This window comes from Loxodonta africana, chromosome 13 (assembly GCF_030014295.1).
Source record: "Loxodonta africana isolate mLoxAfr1 chromosome 13, mLoxAfr1.hap2, whole genome shotgun sequence".
Lineage (NCBI taxonomy): Eukaryota > Metazoa > Chordata > Mammalia > Proboscidea > Elephantidae > Loxodonta > Loxodonta africana.
The window spans coordinates 33,494,788-33,518,504 of NC_087354.1; the positions used below are offsets into that span (position 1 = coordinate 33,494,788).

General features: G+C 42.1%; 1 protein-coding gene across 4 annotated transcripts in view; it reads left to right on the forward strand.

The window, feature by feature from the left end:
- ADAMTSL3 (ADAMTS like 3) overlaps positions 1-23,717 on the forward strand; it is a 416,580-nt gene that overhangs the window by 328,351 nt on the left and 64,512 nt on the right. For all 4 annotated transcript variants that reach the window (XM_064267196.1, XM_010593790.3, XM_064267194.1 and 1 more), the window contains exons 21-22: positions 12,432-13,503; positions 22,355-22,482. In XM_064267196.1, coding sequence (XP_064123266.1) covers positions 12,432-13,503; positions 22,355-22,482 — 1,200 coding nt within the window. The remainder of the gene's footprint in view (positions 1-12,431; positions 13,504-22,354; positions 22,483-23,717) is intronic.

The window sequence follows — 23,717 nt, forward strand, 5'->3', positions numbered from 1 at the left end:
ACAGGATAACGTGGGAATACATCGTGGTTATTAGGGCATGCAGTGTGGTACAGGATGAAATTATAAATTATTATGGCATGTAGCAGAGAACAGAGTAAATTTTTAAGTTTTAGGGGGAAAAAAAAGACAGTAATATTTCTCCTTCACCCCACCCCACTCCCTGGCTTGCGAACATGTAGGTCATGGAAGCAGACAAGCAATGGGAATGCATGCTCACTGCCAAATCACCCTAAGCTGGGGCCTCCACTTCAGCTGTAGCCTAGCCTCATGCCATCAGTTTTGATCAATGGCCCTTGCTTGTTGAAACTTGGCTTCTCCCTCCACATTCTCATATGGCATCCTTTTCTCCCCACCACCCTACCACAGGGCCAAGTGATGAGCTTGGCATCCTCCCATCCTCCCTACCCCTGCTAGTTCTGTACCATAATCCTATTGTCATCACACACTTAGTGCTTATACTGCCCTCGTCACACCTTCAGTGGACAGACCTACAAGATACCCTGTACTTTTTTCCAGGACATACCACCACCAGGTCCAGTCTTCCTATCCAACATTTGCCAACATCCAGGACAACCAATATCCATGATAATGACCTAACACTCTGATAGCTCAGTTCCCCAACCTCATCAATTCCATGGACCCCAGCCCCTTGACATGGTGACCCTTTAGATTTTCTCATGATTTAGCATGCAGAAATGGCTTCCTGCTCTTCCATCTGCTTATTTAGTTAATCCCCCGCTGTGACCTCTGGTTCTTATATTTCTATTGTCCCCAAACTTTCTGCCCTTACATTAGAAATCACTCCACTTAGCTGGCATACCCTAATCACTCACATAACCGATTATATCACCAGATATTTATGCCCTTTCTTAACCCACTGCCTTGATCACCCTGATTCCCTTCAACTTTGGTATTACTTTTTCAGGTGATTTTCTCCTCCTGGACTGAGCTAATGAAATATGCTAAAAGGTGTAATATCCCCATGCTGATTAAAAATACTTCATATCTATGGTACCTGGATTTAGTTGGGAAATGTGTTTTTTTTTTTTCTTATTTCCTAAGAATTCTGTAGAAATTGACCACAACAATTTCTTAACAACTGTACTAACCCCAAGGTCCCATATCCCTTCTGATGACTTTGTCTTGTACTCCACTACTAATACCAAGACTAGGTAGTATAATGACCTAAATTTCTTCTCTCCTCCATCTCAAATCTACCCTGTTTCCCCATTCCCAGACTCAAATGTATGGTCTTCTTTATAAGCCCAACCACTCCATTATGGAAAGGATCTGAAGACAAGAAGCACCAAGCCTAGCTGTGCTGTGATCAAGGCTTCTCTTCTAGAAAACATGTCCTAATCCATGACCTTGGGCATAAGTCCATCCTCTTTAACCAAAAAACCAAATACTGCCATCAAGTCGATCTCCTAGTGACTCTTCAGGACAGAGTAGAACTGCCCTGTAGGGTTTCAAAGCCTGTAAATCTTTATGGAAGCAGACTGCTACATCTTTCTCCTGTGCAGTGTCTGGTGGGTTCAAAATGCCAACCTTCCAGTTACCAGCCAAGTGCTTTAACCATTGCACCACCAGGGCTTCTTATGTCTTTAGAAGGGTAAATTTTCTTGCCCTTCATTTGACCATTTTTGTGTGCATTGGCGTTGAGGGCAGGTGGGAAAGATGTATTTCACTCCCCCTAGAGCCAGCAGGAGCCTTGGTGGCACAGTAGTTTAAGAGATCAACTGTTAATCAAAAGGTTGACAGTAAGAAACCACCAGGAGCTCCATACATAGGAGAAAGATATCTGCTTCCGTAGAGATGTATAGACTTGGAAACCCTACAGGGTAGCTATGGGTCTCAATCAGCTCAACAGCACTGGGTTAGAGGCCAGCAGTGCACCTGTACGATACAGCCCAGTTACATCCCCTGCCTGCTTCTCCTCAAACATTCCCTGCACTTTCTCATCTCAGGCTTTTACCCCTTGCTGGCATTCTTACCTCTGCCATATCTAACGACTAAAGTTCTTTCCATTCTTGAAGGACCAGCACAAACCCCACATCTCCCAATAAGCTTCCTCAGTTGCATTTAATCTCTGAAAGGTGATATGACATTGTTAAGGGTACTGCCTTTAGTGCCAACTCACTTGAGTTCAAATCCCAGTTCTTCCAGTAACTCATCATGTGACGTTGGGAAAGTCATTTAATCTCTGAGAGTGTCAGTTTTCTTATCTGTAAAATGGGAGTAGTAATTGTACCTTCTTTATAGAATTATTTTGAGAATCATGAGTTAATACCTATGAAATGCTTAGAAAGAATCCAGGTACATAGTAAAATCCAGGTACATAGTAAGTTCTCAAAAAATGTTATTTTTAGTTTCCTCACCACCTCCAAGCCCTATTACAGTTTTACAATAGGATAATGCCTAATAGAGTAAATGTTTAACAACCAGCTCTGGATGGAGGGTGGGAAGCTCTCATTTGTTTTGTTTGCCAATTTCCATGGTGTGAATACTACCACTATAGCTAATTTCCAGTTATCAATGTGACATCATTGAATGCAGAGTTGGGGACAGTTCCTACAGTTTCACTGACTTATGAGTCATTGAGAGCTAGAGCCAGTGCACCACTGGACAGGAAAGAATCTAGGGTGTCTCTCTAGTTTCTGACTTGAGAAACTTGGTGGAAAGTGATGCCATTAACTTAAGGAATACAGGAAGAAGGGGACAGAGGTCATGTGTTTTAGATTATGATATTTTAAACTTGAGGCACTAAAAAGAGATTTCTAGTAAGCAGTGGACAATCAGGCCTGTAACTCCACAGAGAGAGGTCTAGGCTAGACAGATAAACTTGAGAGGCATTAAGTGATAGTCACTAGTTAAAACTACAAAACTATCCAAGGAAAAGCAGAGAGCAAGAAGAGAAGTGGTCAAGCACTTGCACCTGTGAGGCAGCAACACTGAAGGAATAGTCAGTGAAAGAGGAGCCTGGAAAGGAACAAAGTGGTAGCAAAGGACCAGAAGAAAAGGCTGAAAAAACTTGAGCAGAGATTTCTGCATGAACCCAAAAAACCAAACCCACTGCTGTTGAGTCGATGCCAACTCATAGAGACCCTATAGGACAGAATAGAACTGCCGGATAGAATTTCCAAGGAGTACCCGGCGGATTCGAACTGCCTACCTCTTGGTTAGCAGCTGTAGCACTTAACTACTGCGCCACCAGGGTTTCCTTCTGCATGAAGTGAGTGATTAATGGTGCCATATGCCATAGGATGGTTAAGTAAGAATACTGAAGGGAAGCCACTGGATTTCTCAATTACGGGGCTATTGGTGGTCTTGCTCAGAAAGCTTCTAATGGGGGTTCTGGGAGAAGCAACCAGGCTGCATATGGTTGTAAAGTACAATAGAAGCGTGTAAGTAGAAATCACCCTTTCAGGCTTACCATAGCCAATCACGGCTCCATCCTACCCCTCTGAACTACCTGTGTTCCTACCCTTGGGGAAACCTGAAGAGAATCCAAAAAATCTGCCCAGGTTCTTGATACAGCTTCAAACGAGCTTGTCAGATCTTCCACTCACAGTGGAAGTGCCAGCCAGGCAGCCAGATTCAGGGCTGGATTCTGAGGAGGCCAGTGTTCCAGCAGGGTAATAAGAAGGCTTAGAGGCTGTGTCTCAGCCAAAGCCCATTAGGGAGTGGCAGGAGTCAGATGCTGGCGAGACCAAGTGTAAATATCCAGCCCATATGGCTGGGGCAGGAACCTGGCGTGGCACCAAGACTCAGAGTCCATGGCAGGGATTCGACTGGAGTAAAGGCAGGACATAAGCCAGCAATGAGCCAGCAGAGGCAATAGACAGCCTCAGGGCACCTAGAGTTGACCTTAATTGGGTGTGGAAGATTGGCACAAAGCCCCAGAGAGAGGACATACTGAAGAAAAATCTTTTGATTTTCTAGAAAAGCTCTGCATGTGGCATTTCTGACATCAGCAGAGTGGAGAAATGGGTTGGTACCCTTGCACACTCAGCAGCCCGTCCAGGAGGATGCTGCAGGTGCCTGGCCACTCTGCAGAGTGGATGATGCTCCTGCCTCGTCAGGCTTGGCAGGTGTTGCATTTTGTGGGCACCTGCAGATGCAGGAGGAGGCAGTCACCCAAAACCAGACCAGTTTCTTGCCCCACAACTATGATGACGCCATGCTCCAGGCACTGCTCCAAAGAAGCTCACAGGAGTCCCAAGAGAGGACTTGGCCCAAGATGTGGAGCCTGGCAGTGCCCATGCATTTCTACCTCTGGCTGGAAGCCCAGCAAAGTCCCCAGGCACACCTGCTCACTGAACTAGTCTGGACCCTAGTGTGAGCAATTGCCCAAGCAGGGCTAGGAAGGGGGTCAGCTAGGGTCGCAGGGCCTGTCTTCCAGTGAATGGGCATGTGACCAGAGGGAGCAGCTGGGCTCTCATGTGGCTTACCCACCATTTGGAGCAGGGCTTTCCACTGAGGCTGAACTCAGCCTACCACATGCAACTCCACAGCCCGCCTTGGAAGAGTCATGGCAGGGATATGACTGGAGTGAAGTCAGGACACAAGCAAGTAAGGAGCCAGCCTGGCAATTGCTTGTAAACAATCATGGTCTCATCTATTCTAAGTCTCATGCTCATCTGAGGGACGTCAGGTTACCAGTAGACCTGAAGGTAACTAGACCCCTTCTCTGTGGTTGGTTCCAGGGCGTCAGGTTGCTTTGTGGGCCTGGTGCCAGCTTCCATGCATTCCGGCCTGAACCATTCAGCTAGACAGCTGTACTTCATTGCCCACATGAGCTTCTGCACCAGCCCAATGAGGCAGGAAGTTTCAAACTACAGGGTGTTCAGCTGGGTCCTCTTAAGTTGTAGTAGTAATAATAATAATCATAATATGTATGTGGGGTTGGCATTCAATGTCACAAAACAATATATGTATTAATTTTTTAATGAGAAACTAATTTGCTCTGTAAACCTTCGTCTAAAGTACAATAAAAAAGACAATATGTGTACGTAGATGTGTGTGTATACACATACATACATATACACATAGACATATCCTGCCTTGTTACAAAAACAATAGGCCACTTTTAAGTATCCATATAATACAACCAGATGAATGAACTTAAAATCAGGTGAGAAATTAAAAAGGTAAACAAACAAAGAAGGCTAATGCGAGATCATGTTTTGAATTTTACATTCTTATTACATGTGGCTACAAAGTTGGCTCCAAACTTGCTCACGTAAGAGCCATCTTGAAACAAGCAGCCTGGTTGATTACACAATTCAGTATTCATTAGGTAAGAAATGAATGCTTATTGTGAAGACTTTGGTAGGGCTCTCACCACACGGATGCTATTTCTTATTTACTCTTCCCTCCTGACCAGCAGCGTCACATCAAAATGTTCTGCAGTAAAAGAAGCTGAGGCAGGAACACCTTTTTCTGCTGCTTTGGTTTAATCCCGGGATACACCCTAGAGCAGAGGATCTCAAACTTTGCTGCATATTTCAGTCGCCTGGGGAGCTCTTAAAAATTCTGATGCCTAGGCCACATCCCATAAATCAGAATTTCTGGGGGTGGGATTCAGGGCATTGAGATTTAAAAATAAGTGAATAAATAACAGGTGCGTCTTGGGATCCATGACTCACATCATATGCAAAAAAAAAAACAGTTCAAAATGGATCAAGGAACTAAATGTGAAAACTAAAACCATAAAATTCTTACAAGAAAATATAGGGTCATGACTGCCAGACCTAGTTTTTAAGGATGGATTATCAGATATGATAACAAAAACAGGAGCAGTAAAAGATAAAAGAGGTGGGACATCATAAAAATTGAATACTTTTATTCATCAAAGCACTTTATCAAAAAGTGAAAAGACAGTATGTATAGGTTAAGAAAAGAATCTTTGGAAACCATATATCCAATAAGGGTCTAATATAGTATATATATATATGTATGTATGTATATCAGTGTATGTATGTATATATATGTGTATATATATATTATATATATATACACATATATATAACTTCTACAACTCCGCAACAAAAAGACAACCCAGTCAAAAAAACAGCTAAGGACATTTTACCAAAGAGAATATTCAAATAGCCAAGAAGCACATGAGAAGATGTTCAAGGTCATTAGCCATCCTTAGAGAGATGCAAATTAAAGCAACAGTGAGATACCACCTACCTCTCCATTAGAATGACAATGATCAAAAAAACAGAAAACACTAGGCGTTGGCCAGATTGTGGAAAAACTTGAACCCTCATCCATTGCTGGTGGGAATATAAAATGGTACAGCCACTGTGGAGAAGAGTTTGGCAGTTCCTCAAAAAGTTGAACATAGAACTACTGTATGACCCAGCAATCCCAATCTTAGGTATATAACCAGAAGAAGTGAAAGCAGGAACTCAAACAGAAACCTGTACACCAGTGCTCATTGCTGCACTTTACACAATAGCCAAAAGGTGGAAAACTGCCTAAATGTCCATCAACGGAAGAATGAATAAGCAAAATGTGGTGTGTCCACACAACGGAATGCTATTCAATCTTAAAGAGAAATGAAGTCCTGATGTATGCCACATGCCACAACATGGATGTACCTTGAAAGCATTACGTTGAGCGAAATAAATCAGTCGCAAAAGGACAAGTACGTCTTGATCGCACTTGTATAAAATAAGCAAATACATAGAAACCAAAGATAATTAGTGGTAACCGGGGTGGGAGAGAGGAGGAAAGGGGGAGTTTGTGCTTAGGAGGCACTAAGTTTATGTTAATGGTGATGGAATAATTTGGACAAGGATAGTGATCGATAGTGGTTGTACGACTTGAAGAACTGATCGATGCCACTGAATTAGACAAGAAGGAATTGTTCACAAAAAAAAAGGAAAAAGAATAAGAGGTGATTCAGTGTGCATCAAACTTTGAGAACTGTTGCTTTACAATACCTGTGGTCAGGGTTGATATTAAATTTGCTCATACCCTATATCCACACTGGTTGTTAAAACATTGAAATGCTTTCCAAATGATTAGTAAAAAGCCACTGCCTGAAGTCCACAGCTGTCTCTCAGCTGCTCGGGCCCCTCTGCCAGGAGCTGCCTGACCTCCTCATGATCTAGCAACTAAAGAGGTAACACCCGGTGCATCAGGGGGACTCCAAAACCCTGTTTCAGGACTACAGCCAACATCTATTCTGATTGTTCGCTGCCATTGCTGTTCAGATTGTTAATTATTTTGAATACCATCCCTGCCTATAGTAACAGATAGACTGTAAATTTATCAGGAAATCCCCCATACATTTCTTTCTGCTTTGGATAGCTATTAAGCAGCCAAACCTGTTGCTGTTGAGTCGATCCTGACTCATAGCGACCCTATAGAACAGAGAAGAACTGCCCCACAGGGTTTCCAAGGAGCGGCTGGTGGATTCAAACTGCTGACCTTTTGGTTAGCAGCAGAACTCTTAACCACTGCGCCACCAGGGCTCCTGTTAAGCAGCAGTAAGTTCGAAATTCTATGCTGCCAATTAAAAGAATATCTACATGCCCTAACTGGCTGGCACCAGGGTTGGCATCCTCTGTGGATACTCTGTATTCCCAAAAGGACACATTTGTGATCTGGATCCACTTAGACATGAGCCGAGAGAGTATCTACAGGCAGAATACTGAACCCTTCCTGAGAACAGTAGGCCTGATCTACTTACTGCATTTCTCCGGGATTTGCAGGCAAAGTCATTTTGCTGCTTCACCAAGAGCATTCTCTACCACAGCATCCGAGGAGCCACCCCTGTTCTTTTCTTGAATCTCGAGTCCCTGGGTGGCGCAAATGGTTCAGCGCTAGACTACTTATCTAAAGGTTGGTAGTTCAGACCCACTCGGAGGCACCTCAGAAGTAAGGCCTGGTGATCTGCCCCTGAAAGGTCACAGCCTTGAAAACCCTATGCAGTGCAGTCCTACTCTGCACATAGGGGGCCACCGTGAGTCAAAACTCACTCAATGGCAACTAACAGCAACAACCAGTAGGACCACTATGTCTCAGCGTGCAACCAGACCCTAGAAGGTTCATGAGCCACCCGAGGAGGTCTTCTGGCCAAACCAGGACAGCAGTAAACACATTATGCCTACTGCCTAGGACCTGAGAAGGCCATCCAAATGGAGTCACAATCTGGTTCTTCTCCCAGCATGTCCCTCCCAGTGCTAAAACCAGGGGGGCCTTTAAGAGGGGTCCTTCAAGGGTATGAGGCCCCCAATCTCACAACTTTCAGAATCCAGCAATATCTTTCATGTGAGTCTAGTCGCTCTTCTACGACTCCCTGGTGCTCCCAGGCCCTGCAGCCCACGCCCTACAACCTGCTACTGTCCTAAGTACATTATCTAAGAGGAACCATGCACGTTTTCCCACCTCAGCATCACTCCTGAACACATTGGTACCTCCCCACAGGTGAACTGTGGGAGACAGCTACTTTTCTTGGGGGAAGGGATCTCAAGAGTATCTGCTTTGACCCTGACCCATCTCCAGTTGCCACGCAGACTGCCCTCCTGCTTGCTGGCTGGACCTGCCTTTGTCATCTGGTCAGTGGTCAGATCGATCACATATGAGAGCGTATTATATGCTCAGCATTGGGCACTTCATATAAGTAATCTAATTTTCACATTCCCCTGATGTAGGTACTAACGTTATCTACATTTTACAAATGAGAAAACTGAGGCTTAGACAGATTAAACAACTTATCCAAGTGACAGAGCTAAGATTCAAACTCAGATTTGTGTGGCTTTAAAGTGCGTTCTGACTTTTTTCTTTGATTATTTTCCATTGCTTCCTTGGGCCCTCAAACTAATTTAACTGAAGTTTGCCAACCTTATCCTCCTTTTCGGAGCTCTCAAATACGTTCACTCACGTTTCCAATCTCACTTCCTCAGATTTGGTGTTCTCTGGGCTCTAAGCCATATTAGCTCCCCCAAGGCCTCTGTGCCAGGTGGTAGAGGCTCAACATAACAGACCAACCCCTTATTGGTGGGAATATATACCTAGAAGCTAGGTAACTATGAAGCCATCATATGACAACAAGATAGAAAAGATATTCCCCAAATGTAGACAACCACCACTCATCTGTCAGTTTGTTTTACTGTAGTGGCTTGAATGTTGCTGTAATGCTGGAAGCTATGTCACCAGTATTTCAAATACCAGCAGGGTGGTGGAGAGATTTCAGCAGAGCTTCCAGACTAAGACAGACTAGGAAGAAGGAACTAGTGATCTACTTCTAAAGAAATTGGCCAGTGAGAGCCTATGAGTAAGAGTGAAACACTGTCTGACATTAGTGCCAGAATATGAGCCCCTCAGGCTGAAAGGCACCCAAAATACGACTGGGGAAAAGCTGCCTCCTCAAAGTAGAGTTGACCTTAATGATGTTAATGGACTAAAGCTTTCGGGACCTTCATTTGCTAATGTGGCACTACTCAAAATAAGAAGAAACAGGCTACAAACATTCATTAATAATTAAATGTACAATGTGCAAAGTATGAATCTAAGAAAATTAAAAGTTGTCAGAAATGAAATGGAATGTCGGAAGATTGATGCCCTAGGCGTTAGTGAGCTGTACCAGACAATCATATGGCCTACTATGCTGGAATGACAAATTCAAGCAGAACAGCATCGCATTCACCGTCAGAAAGAACATTTCAAGCTCTACCCTAAAGTCAGCAATAGGATCATATCCATACACCTACAAGCAAGACAAGTTAATACAACTATTATTCAAATGTACGCACCAACCACTAATGCCAAAGGTGAAGAAATTGTTGATCTTTACCAATGCCTGCAGTCTGAAATTGATCAAAAATGCAATCGATGTATTGATAATTACTGGATTGGAATATGAAAGTAAGAAACAAAGAACAAAGATCTGTAGTTGAAAAATATGGCCTTGGTAATAGAAATGATGCCAAAGATCTTATGACAGAATTTTGTAAGACCAATGACTTATTCATTGCAAATATCTTTTTTCAACACAGCATCATCAATGACCATACACATGGAACTTGCCAAGCGGAATACACAGGAATCAAATTGACTACATCTCTGGAAAGAGACAATAGAGAAGCTCAGTATTATCAGTCAGAACTGGAATGGGCCGATTGTGGAATAGACCATCAATTGCCCACATACAAGTTCAAGTTGAAGCTGAAGAAAATTAAAACAAGCCCATGAGAGCCAAAGTAAGGAACACATTCGGCATTTCTCAAGCTGAAAGAACTGAAGAAAAAATTCAAGCATCAAGTTGCAATATTGAAGGATTCTATGGGCAAAATATTGAATGGCACAGGAAGCATCAAAAGAGGATGGAAGGAACACACAAAGAATTGATTGACAATCAGCCATTACAGGAGGTAGCATATGGTCAAGAACCAATGGTACTGAAGGAAGAAGTCCAAGCTGCACTGAAAGCATTGCTGAAAAACAAGGCTTCAGGAATTGAAGAAGACCGGTTGTGATGTTTCAACAAACAGATAGAATGCTAGAAGTGTTCACTCATCTATGCCAACAAATTTGGAAGACAGCTACCTGGCCGTCTGACTGGAAGATATTTGTGCCCTTTCCAAAGTTGATCCAACAGAATGCAGAAATTATTGGACGATGTCATTAATATCACCTACAGGTAAAATTTTGCTGAAGATAATTCAAAAATGGTTGCAGCAGTACATCAACAGGGAACTGCCAGAAATTCAAGCTGGATTCAGAAGAGGATTTGGAACAAGAGATATCATTGCTGATGTCAAATGGAACTTGGCTGAAAGCACAGAATACAAAAAAAATGTTTACCGGTGTTTTATTGACTACGCAAAGTCATTTGACTGTGTGGATCATAATAAATTAAAGATAACATTGCAAAGAATGGGAATTTCAGAACACTTCATTGTGCTCATGCAGAATCTATACATAGACCAAGAGGCAGTCATTTGAACAAAACAAGGGAATACCGCATGTTTTAAAATCAGAAAAGTTTAAAATCAGCATCAGGGTTGTATCCTTTCACCATATTTTATTCAATCTGTATGCTGAGCAAATAATCTGAGAAGCCAGACTATATGAAGAACATGACATCAAAATTGGAGGAAGACTCATTAACAACGTGTGATATGCAGATGACACAGCCTTGCTTGCTGAAAGTGAAGAGACTTGAAACACTAGGGAGGATTAAAGACTACAACCTTTCGTATGGATTACACCTCAACATAAAGAAAACAAAAATCCTCACAACTGGACCAGTAAATGACACCACGATAAACTGAGAAAAGATTGAAGTTGTCAAGGGTTTCATTTTACTTGGATCCACAATTAACAGCCATGGAAGCGACAGTCAAGAAATCAAATGACGTAATGCATTGGGCAAATCTACTGCAAAAGACTGCTTTAAAGTATTCAAAAGCAAAGATGTCACTTTGGGGACTAAGGTGCACCTGACCCAAGCCATGATATTTTCAATTGGCTCATATGCATGGGAAAGCTGGACAATGAATAAGGAAGACCAAAGAAGAATTGATGCCTTTGATTTATGGCGTCGTTGAAGAATATTGACTATACCACGAGCTGCCAGAAGAATGAACAAATCTGTTTTGGAAGAAGTACAGCCAGAATGCTCCTTTGAAGCGAGGATGGCAGACTTCATCTCATGTATTTGGACATGTTATCAGGAGGGACCAGTCCCTGGAGAAGGACATCATGCTTGGTAAAGTACAGGGTCAGTGAAAAAGAGGAAGACCCTCAATGAGACGGACGGACACATGGCTGCAACGATGGGCTCAAGCATAAGAACAATTGTGAGGGTGGCGTAGGACTAGGCAGTGTTTCGTTCTGTTGTACGTCGGGTTGCTATGAGTTGGAAATGACTGGAGGGTACCTAACAACAACAAATGTAGTAATAACCATTCCCTGTGTTTCCTTGGGCTATTCAACCTCAGGCCTCCCCAAACCAGGGCTTTATAAAATAAGTTACGTATTTTTCTGCAGCTTAGTCAAACTTGCACTCTTTGTTGCTAAAGTAATAGATGGTTGTGAGATTTAACTGAATCTATGGATATATACAAGTATCCCTGGTTGCACAGTGGTTAAGCATTTGGCTGCTGAAATGTTGATTTTTGAACCTACCAGCAACTCCTTGGGAGAAAGATATGGCAGTCTGCTTTCTATGGGGCCCCTATAGGGCTGTCCTACTCTGTCCAGTAGGGTCTCTATGAATCAGCATTGACTTGACGGTGATGGGTTTGTTTGTTTGGTTGGTTTTTTTTGGTATAGATATATACTGTTTTATTCTCAAATAGTTTAAAAGAACAAAAAGGATACATTTGTTGGCTTATATCAGCCTTGGAATAGTACAGTCAAACAGTGTTTATTATTAAGGTGTGTGTTTCTTTCTTTCTTTTTTCCTGCAGAAATAAAACCAGAAGTGAAAACAAAACTAGGTGAACAGGGTCCTCAGATCCTCGGTGTCCAGAGAGTCTACATTCAGACGAGGGAAGAGAAGCGTGTTAACCTGACCATCGGCAGCAGAGCCTATTTGCTACCCAACACATCAGTGATTATTAAATGCCCAGTGCGACGATTCCAAAAATCTATGATCCAGTGGGAGAAGGATGGCCATTGTCTGCAGAACTCCAAGCGACTGGGCATCACCAAGTCGGGCTCACTGAAAATCCACAGTCTTGCAGCCTCCGACATCGGCGTGTATCGGTGCATTGCGGGCACTGCCCACGAAACAGGTGTTCTCAAGCTGATTGGTACTGACAACAGACTCATCATACCTCCAGCCCTCAGAGAGCACAGGAGGGGGTATCCTGGGATAGACCACAACCAAGATAATAGTTTGGGAGCCACGTGGCATAAAATGCGGCAAATGTGGAGTGACAAAGATGAGCTTTATCTAGATGATGGCCAAATTAATAACCAACCTTTATTGAGAGCTCTGTTGGGCCACTGCAGCAATTCTGCAGGAAATACCAACCCCTGGGAGTTGAAGAATAAGCAGTTTGAAGCAGCAGTTAAACAAGGGGCATATAGCATGGATACAGCCCAGTTTGAAGAGCTGATAAGAAACATGAGTCAGCTCATGGAAACTGGAGAGGTCAGTGATGACCTTGCGTCCCAAGTGATATATCAGCTGGTGGCTGAACTAGCTAAGGCACAGTCCACTGACATGCAATGGAGGGGCATCCAGGAAGGGCTGCCTCCTGCAGCTCAGCTGAGGGGGGAAACAGGAAGTGTGCCCAAAAACTCAAATGCAAAGTACTCAGGCAAGCTGATATTCAAGCCAGAGGTACCTGTTCTCGTGAGGCAAAGCCAACCTTCTGCAATTTCATTTAATAAAACAATAAACTCAAGGATGGGAAATACAGTCTACATTACAAAAAAGACCAAGGTCATCAATATACTGTGTGACCTCGTAAGCCCCAGTGAGACCACATATACATGGACCAAGGATGGAGCGTTGTTACAGCCCTCAGTAAAGTAAGTAAAATAAGAAGAAAAAAAAAGTAATACCTTCTTATTGACGATTCCAGTTTTCTTGAAAATATTTTGAAATTCCTCCTCCTCAGAATATGTTTCCAACAGGATTCTTGAGGAAAGCTACTATAAAATGTTAGGATGTGTTTTCCACATATGGGTTGTAATTTTATAAATTAAACCATTGCGTTATTCAAGTTACTCTCACATAGGTCTGGTACAAGGCAAGCTACAGTAAGAGTAAGCTTAAGTGTATATAGATTCTCCCTTTGCAGGGCACTTAACACGCAGAAATAAAATCAATATAATGCCATTGGAAACAGAAGGCCTATTAGTAGTAATTGTGCATTATGTATGAACTGCAAATCAGAGTTGACAGAGCCCTTCCTAGACCCTCAGATGAGAAGCAATATCTCATTGGAGCCTCTCTTCAGCCCCTTGAGTTTGGCAGGGCAGGGGTTAACAGCTTTCTGATGAGATCATTGAGCAAACGGAATCACACAGCTAACTCAGAGCCAGTCAGAAGTAGGGACTGGACCTCTTGACTACCTCCAGTGATGTTTCAATATCACGCACAGAGTAGCCTTAGTAGAAAGATCGCATATCTGAGCAATGTCGCAGATCACGCAACGTTTTTATGTGATAAAATGCAAAAATAAAGTGATAGACGTCAAAGTTTTTTGAGATGTACAGAACACAAGATTAAGTCGTGCATTGTTGTTGTTATTGTTAGGTGCTGTCGAGTCGGTTCCGACTCATAGCAACCCTGTGGACAACAGAACGAAACACTGCCCGGTCTTAAACCACCCTTACGATCGTTGTTATGCTTGAGCCCCTTGTTGCAGCCACTGTGTCAATCCACCTTGTTGAGGGTCTTCCTCTTTTCCGGTGACCCTGTACTCTGCCAAGCATGATGTCCTTCTCCAGGGACTCGTCCCTCCTGACAACACGTCCAAAGTGCATAAGACACAGTCTCGCCATCCTTGCTTCCAAGGAGCATCCTGGTTGTACTTCTTCTAAGACAGGTTTGTTCGTTCTTTTGGCAGTCCATGGTATATTCAATATTCTTCGCCAACACCACAATTCAAAGGCATCAATTCTTCTTCGGTCTTCCTTATTCGTTGTCTGGCTTTCACATGCATATGATGTGATTGAAAATACCATGGCTTGGGTCAGGCTTACCTTGGTTTTCAAGGTGACATCTTTGCTTTTCAACACTTCAAAGAGGTCCTTTATAGCAGATTTGCCCAGTGCAACGTGTCTTTTGATTTCTTGACTGCTGCTTCCATGGCTGTTGATTATGGATCCAAGTAAAATGAAATTCTTGACAACTTCAATCTTTTCTCCATTTGTCATGATGTTGCTCGTTGGTCCACTTGTGAGGATTTTTGTTTTCTTTATGTTGAGGTGCAATCCATACTGAAGGCTGTGGTCTTTGATCTTCATTAGTAAGTGCTTCAAGTCCTCTTCACTTCCAGCAAGCAAGGTTGTGTCATCTGCATAACGCAGGTTGTTAATGAGTCTTCCTTCAATCCTGATGCCCCCTTCTTCTTCATATAATCCAGCTTCTCGGATTATTTGCTCAGCATGCAGATAGAATAGGTATGGTGAAAGAATACAATCCTGGCGCACACCTTTCCTGACTTGAATCCAATCAGTATCCCCTTGTTCTGTCTGAATAACTGCCTCTTGATCTATATAAAGGTTCCTCATGAGCACAATTAAGTGTTCTGGAATTCCCATTCTTCGTAATGTTATCCATAATTTGTTATGATCCACACAGTTGAATGCCTTTGCATAGCCAATAAAACACAGGTAAACAACCTTCTGGTATTCTCTGCTTTCAGCCAGGATCCATCTGACATCAGCAATGATATCTCTGGTTCCATGTCCTCTTCTGAAACCAGTCTGAATTTCTCGCAGTTCCCTGTCGATATACTGCTGCATCCGTTTTTGAATGATCTTCAGCAAAATTTTGCTTGTGTGTGATATTAATGATACAGTTCTATAATTTCCACATTCGGTTGGATCACCTTTCTTGGCAATAGGCATAAATATGGATATCTTCCAGTCAGTTGGCCAGGAAGCTGTCTTCCATATTTCTTGGCATAGATGAGTGAGCACCTCCAGCGCTGCATCTGTTTGTTGAAACCTCTCAATTGATATTCCATCAATTCCTGGAGCATTGTTTTTTGCCAGTGCCTTCAGAGCAGGTTGGTCTTCTTCCTTCAGTACCATCGGTTCCTGATCATATGCTACCTCTTGAAATGGTAGAACATCGACTAATTCTTTTTGGTATAATGACTCTGTGTATTCCTTCCATCTTCTTTTCATGCTTCCTGCATCATTTAATATTTTCCCCATAGAATCCTTCACTATTGCAACTTGAGTCTTGAATTTTTTCTTCAGTTCTTTCAGCTTGAGAAACACCGAGTGTGTTCTTCCCTTTTGGTTTTCTATTTCCAGCTCTTTGCACGTCATTATATTTTGTCTTCTCGAGCTGCCCTTTGAAATCTTCTGTTCAGTTCTTTTACTTCATCAATTCTTCCTTTTGCTTTAGCTGCTTGACGTTCGAGAGCAAGTTTCAGAGTCTCCTCCAACATCCATCTTGGTCTTTTCTTTCTTTCCTTCCTGTCTTTTCAGTGACCTCTTGCTTTCTTCTTATATGACCTCCTTGATGTCATTCCACAACTCGTCCGGTCTTCGGTCACCAATGTTCAATGCGTTAAATCTATTCTTCAGATGGTCTCTAAATTCAGGTGCGATATATTCAAGGTCATATTTTGGCTCTCGTGGACTTGCTCTGATTATCTTCAGTTTCAGCTTGAACTTACATATGAGCAATTGATGGTCTGTTCCACAGTTGGCCCCTGGCCTTGTTCTGACTGATGATATTGAGCTTTTCCATCGTCTCTTTCCACAAATGTAGTCAGTTTGATTTGTGTGTTCCATCCGGCGGGGTCCATGTGTATAGTTGCCACTTATGTTGGTGAAAGAAGGTATTTGCAATGAAGAAGTCGTTGGTCTTGCAAAATTCTATCATTCAATTTCCAGCATTGTTTCTATCCCCAAGGCCATATTTTCCAACTACAGATCCTTCTTTGTTTCCAACTTTTGCATTAAAATCACCAGTAATTATCAATGCATCTTGATTGCATGTTCGATCAATTTCAGACTGTAGCAGCTGATAAAAATCTTCTATTTCTTCATCTTTGGCCCTAGTGGTTGGTGCGTATATTTGAATAATAGTAGTATTAACTGGTCTTCCTTGTAGGCGTATGGATATTATCCTGTCACTGACAGCATTGTACTTCAGGATAGATCTTGAAATGTTCTTTTTGACAATGAACGCAACACCATTCCTCTCTTCAAGTTGTCATTCCCAGCATAGTAGACTATATGATTGTCTGATTCAAAATGGCCAATAACAGTCCATTTCAGTTCACTAATGCCTAGGAATATTGATGTTTATGTGTTCCATTTCATTTTTGATGATTTGTAATTTTCCTAGATTCATACTTCATACATTCCAGGTTCTGATTATTAATGGATGTTTGCAGCTGTTTCTTCTCATTTTGAGTCGTGCCACATCAGCAAATGAAGGTCCCGAAAGCTTTACTCCATCCACATCATTAAGGTTGACTCTACTTTGAGGAGACAGCTTTTCCGTAGTCATCTTTTGAATGTCTTCCAACCTGGGGGGCTCATCTTCAAACAGTATATCAGACAGTGTTCCGCTGCTATTCATAAGGTTTTCACTGGCTAATACTTTTCAGAAGTAGACTTCTGGGTCCTTTTTCCTATCCTGTCTTAGTCTGGAAGCTCAGCCGAAACCTGTCCTCCATGGGTGACCCTGCTGGTATCAGAATACTGGTGGCATAGCTTCCAGCATCACAGCAACACATAAGCCCCCACAGTACGACAAACTGACAGACATGTGGGGGAGTCGTGCATTATTTTATTGTAATCCCTATCTATGTCAGTGCAAACATATCACATTTCATTCATTTTAGATGAAATAACGGAAGAGTAACAGATACGAATTCATTTTTTCACTCTCTGCTATCTCTAAATCTTGCTACTTGTACACAGTGGGTGGTTGACATTTTGCTTTCTTTTTATTTGTATTTAAGAGCTCAAGCTGTATCTTATCTGCCACTAGAGATTATTAAGGAACACAAACAAAACAGCAGATGTGAAATTGTTTTGCAAACCATAAGGTACTTTAAAAACAAAAGCTTTATTTTTATCATGCTGATGTGAAACATCAGAGGAAAGCTGGGTAAATTGCATTTTTTTTTTTTTTACAATAAATTCTTAGGCCTATGTCTTAGAATGAAAATACAGAACAAATCTAATTTTGGGGTTCCCTTATCCTGGAACTGTGAACACAGGGTGCAACAAAGGTTAAGAAGTGGAAGGAACTTTAAAGATCACTTAGTTTAGCTGTTCTCAAACCTTTTGCTCTTGTTGTTAGGTGCCATCTAGTTGATTTCGACTCACAGGGGCTTCACGTTATAGAGTAGAACTGCTCCACAGCGTTTTCTAGGCTGTAATCTTTAAGGGAACAGATCACCAAGTATCTCTCTTGCTGGACTGCTGGATGGGTTCAAAGCACTGTTAGCAACTGAGTGCTTAACCATTGTGCCACCAGGGCTCCTTCTAAAACCAAACTAAACACATTGTTGTCAAGTCAATTCTGACTCATAGTGAACCTATAGGACAGACAGAGTAGAACTGCCCCATAATGATTCCAAAGCTGTAATCTTTATGAAAGTAGACTACCACATCTTTCTTCTGCAGAAAAACTGGTAAATTTGAACTGCCAGCCTTTTGGTTACCAGCTGAGTGCTTAACCACTGCACCACCAGGGCTCATCTCAGGGCTTCTTGAAACCAAAAGACCAAACCTGCTGCCATCAAGTAGATTTCTACTCATAGCAGCCTTATAGGACAGAGCAGAACTGCCCCATAGGATTTCCAAGGCTGTAAATCTTTACAGAAGCAGACTGCCACACCCTTCTCCCATGGAACAGCTGGTGGGTTCGAATTACTGACCTTTCAGTTAGCAGCTGAGCGTTTTAACCACCGTGCCATCAGGGCTCCTTCAGGGCTCCTTAGGACACCTTTAATTTGTTATATTATTGAGGAGCCCAAAGAGCTTTTGTTTACATGAGTTCTATCTATCAATATTTACCATATTAGAAATTAAAGCCAAGAAAATTTTTAAATATCTATTTATTAGTCCATTTAGAAATAATAATAAGCCCATTACATGTTAACATAAATAACATATTTTTTTGAAAAATAATATTTTCAAATAAAAAAATTACTGAAAAAATTGGCATTATTTTACATTTTTGCAAATCTCTTCAATGTCTGGCTTAATAAAAGACAGATGGATTCTCATATATGCTTCTGCATTGGATCTGTTGGAATGCATTGTTTTGCTTAAAGCATATGAACCATACAGATATTTTAGTTTAAAAAAAATAAAGAATATTTTAATAGTCTTTTCAGATAATTGTGGATATTCTTTGGTACTATGCTGAAACTTAACAAGTGGTAGTTTCTTAAAGACTAGCTGCATTGTGGAACCTGAAACCATATCAATCAAACTTGGCTTCTCTGTTACAGTAACAGCCATTGGCCTTTCTTGCACTTTGAATAGTTTCTTTCACCCATGTATGATTTTGTAACACAATGCATTGGTCATTTGGAAAATATTGGCTCACTGAACTATGTGGATCTTCCAAAATGTTAACACATTTCATTATACAATATATCCACCTTATCAGAAAATTCTTTACGTTTTGGGACACACAACTCGAATCACGATGGCTGATATGAGTTCCAAAGTTCTGGATTAGAATCGAGAGCTCAAATTTAACATTGGCAGCAAATACCCTCAGGTTTTGTTTTGGTTTGGTTTTTTTCCCTTAAATTGGCGAGCTCATTTTGGTAATTTAAAGGAAAAAATCTGCCAGATACACAAGTCTGAATAATCATTGTTTGCCTGTTAGTCATTCCTTTAAGTAGAATTGGTCTTCCACGACAAGAGCAGCCAGCTCAGCTAACAACAGAGACAGTCCCATTAACGTGCTTTGGCATACAAAAGAAGCGCTTCCTGTGTACTTTCCATTTTGTGAGACAGAATGTTAAAAACTGTGTACTCAAGGGTCTAGATTTAGTAAAATCAATGTTTTACAGCTTCATTAAGGACTTTTTTATTGTTATAAAAATATAGGTAACACAGCATTTGCCAATTCAACATTTTCGGGTGTACAATTTAGCCATATCAATTACATTCATCTTGTTCTGCAACTGTCACCAATAATCATTGCCAAATTTCCCATCACCGTGAACAGAAACTCACTGCTTCCAAAACAAGTAAAATGGTTCTTTTTGTTTTTGACTGCAAGTGTGTGGTAGTTAGGAATACAGTGACAACTGGTCCGCCTTGATCCCGTGCCTTGGGTCATGCTAAGGCATCAGCCCTTTTACCCGCCATTGCTTTTGTACTATCAGTGCAAATGGCAATGTAATGGAAAAAGCAAATGATACATGAAAATTGTTTTGACCTCATAGACCTCCTGACAAGGTCTTGGGGAACCCAGGAGCCCATGGACCACCCTTTGAGAACTGCTGACCTAGCTCAACAATTCCATTTTATAAATTGTGAGGAAACAGAGGCTGAGATAGTTGAAGGCCACCTAAGTACTAACTACAGTCACGCAGCAGGGCACGATCAGTTTAAATGTTTGTTGCATTGAGTTGATATGAAATACTTTGACTTGATCAAATGGAATTAACATTCGTTTCTGAGGCTGAGACGCCTAGAGCACTATGAAGAAGAGGTTCTGACATGGTACGTCCCGTTTAGATGTGCTTCTGTGTACGTTAAGAAACCAAACCTGATGCCATCGAGTCGATTCTGACTCAGAGCAACCCTATAAGACAGAGTAGAACTGCCCCACAGGGCTTCCAAGAAGCAGCCGGTGGATTCCAACTGCCGACCTTTTGGTTTGCAGCCATGCAAGTCTAGCTAGATCCGCTATAGTCCTCTCCCTGCTGTGGGCACTCGAGCTGTTTTTTTTTCTTCTCCCCACATTTGTATAACCAGCCGGTTGCCTTTGATTCCAACACATGGCAATCAGGGTTATCAGAGTAGAACTATGTTCCCTGCGGTTTTCAGTGGCTGATTTTTCAGAAGCAGATTGCCAGGCCTTTCTTCTGAGGCACCTCTGGGTGGACTTCAACCTCCAACCTTTTGCTTAGCAGCCGAGCACATTAATTGTTTGCACCACCCAGGGACTCCCCACTTTGGATACTTCCTACCTATGTTAGAGGAGGGCTTGCATCCTCCTTGTACATTTATTCTGTGCCATTATTCTGTTCTGTTCTAATCATTCATACATTTATTCATCAAAGGTTTTTGAGAGCTTATAATGGAAAAGTCGCTGTGCTAAATACTAAGAATATAGTGCTGTGAATAAGATTTGGTTCCTGCCGTTGAAAAGATCACAATCTTGTAGGAAGAAAGAGATATTTCATCAAATAAATACATGAACCAGAGCAGAGGGAGGCGGCAGATAGCTCTAGGAGCATGGGGGAAAGCTTTGCAGGGGAAATTACCTTTGATCCAGGACTCAGTGGGTAGGTTGGAATTTGCGAGAAAGGGGGATGGGCATCCCAAATAAAGTGAACAACAGATGCAGAAGCTTGGGGTGATGAAAGATCATGGGAAGTTCATTATGGCTGGAGTCTAGGGTGAGCCACGTGAAATGGCAGGAAATGAAGAAGGGGCTCAGCTCAGTTCATGAATAAGCATACAGCGTTTAAAGGTCAGAATTGTCTATGTGGCTACAATCTGTAAGGTGGGATGGGGCAGTGGGAAAATAATATCTGGACCACTGAGCCAGATGACCTAGAAGCAGCTTCAAGTCATTAAGAAAAGAAATTAAGATAATTAAAAAAAAAAAACAAGCACTCTTTCCCACTTAGAAATTATCTTGTCTGTTAGGAAACAGCTACCAACTCTGATTCTTGAAGAGGTCTTTACATGCAGCTTTTTATGAACATCAATAGTTGGGAGACCATATGGAACTCAATACAGTGTAGCCCCGATTTTTAACAGCATGATCAAAATCCAATATAAACTGCAGCCTTGGCATTGTCACCTTGCTGACTTCTCACACAGTGATAGTGTAAGGCGATACTTCACTGCAAGGCAGCCACAGTCAAAAGCCACCCACTTCCAGTGGGAAAATCCTAACCAAAAAGTCCACACCTGCAGTTCTCTAGGAGGGATTTCAGTAGGAAATAAGGATTTAACATCCAGCAAATTAATAGATTTGCTAGTTTGTCCTTTTAAAAAATGTGGTAGATAAGCATTGAGTCCATCTAGAGAAGTCTCTTTGCATGTAAAACACCATCCAGCTCTCACCTTTCTGTGAGTCTAAGGTAAGAGAAAGTCCCTGGGTGATGCAAACAGTTAACATACTCAGCTGCTAACTGAAAGGTGGAGGTTGGAGTCTACCCAGAGCATCTTGGAAGAAAGACCTTCTGAAAAATCAGCCATTGAAAATCAGCCATATGGAGAGCAATTCTACTGTGCCACATGTGGGGTGACCATGAGTCGTAATTGACTCCATGACAACTGGCAAGGCAAAAGAAAGACCTTTCCACCCTCTTGTTCTGTGCAGTTGTCTGTCTGTAGGTGCTTGACAAGATCATCTGTGGGTGTCCCTGCCAGCTCAAAGTCTGTAATTTTGCCGTCTTCTCTGCTTGTTGTTGTGGCCCCAGAGCAGTTGAATGTGTCACATGAATACCTCTTGTTTCTAACTGTTCTACAGAATAATTTTGGATGGAATGGGGAAGATACAGATACGAAACCCTACAAGGAAGGAACAAGGGATCTATGGGTGCTCTGTAGCCAATCATCTCGGTTCAGACATGGAAAGTTCTTCTGTGCTGTATGCAGGTAATGTCTGTTGTTGTAGAATGCCTGTTTTTTTTGTTGGGTTTTTTTGTGTGAGTGTGTGTGCTTTATATTAAAATCTAGAGCAGCAGTTCTCAAACTTGAGCATGCATCAGAGTTCCCCAGAAGGCTCGTTAAGACACTGATGGCTGGGCCCAGCCCCCGGAGTTTCCAGCTCAGTAGGTTTGGGATGGAGTCTGAGAATTTGCATTTTTAACATGTGCCCAGGTCCTTCACATGCTGCTGGTCTGAGGGCCACATTTTGAAAATGGCTGCTCTAGAGCTTGCTTGTTAAGAATTGGGAGTTAATGAGACAGGATTTAATTAGCAGTTGTCAATACTATGAACTGTTCATGGTTGAAGTTCCACCAGCCAAGGAAGGAGAATAACTATCCTTTAAAGATTGGTATAAGGAGCCCTGGTGGTGCAGTGGTTAAGTGTTCTGTTGCTAACTGAAAAGTTGGCTGTTTGAATCCGCCCAGCAGCTCCACAGGAGAAAGACCTGCCTCTATAAAGATAATAGCCAAGAAAAACTTGTGGGGCAGTACTACTCTGTCACATGGCATCACTATGAGTCAGAATCAACTCAATGACACCTAGCAATAACAACAACAGAAGATGGTATATACCCCCCTAAGGCATACCTTCCAATCCTTAGAAACACAGGAAATTGTAACTTTAAATTAGTGTACCTCTTCACAGGAATGGTCTGTGTCATTTTAATTGGCATGGTGATTAAGAGCTACGGCTGCTAACCAAAACGGTCAACAGTTCGAATCCACCAGCTGCTCCTTGGAAACCCTATGGACCAGTTCTACTCTGTCCTATAGGGCCAGAATCCGCCCAATAGCAGTGGGTTTTGGTGTATTATAAAAGAATGTTTTTAGGTGGTAAAGTTGTAGATAGTGCCTTCTTGTGGCTAGCTCGTGTTCTAAGATTAAAAATAAAACCAAAGAGCCATCCCCCAATTCCCTTATTTGTGGTTTGTGGCCCTGGTGGTGCAGTGGTTAAGTGCTTAGCTGCTAACCAAAAGGCTGTTGGTTCGAACTCACCAGCTGCTCTGTGGGAGAAGAATGTGGTAGTCTGCTTCCGTAAAGATGTACAGCCTTGGAAACCCTCTGGGGCAGTTCTACTCTATCCTGTAGGGTCGCCGTGAGTTGACCCTATAGGACAGAGTAGAACTGTTTCTGTGCCGTAGATTCCACAGCTAATGGGTTTTTAATGGGTTATGACATAAA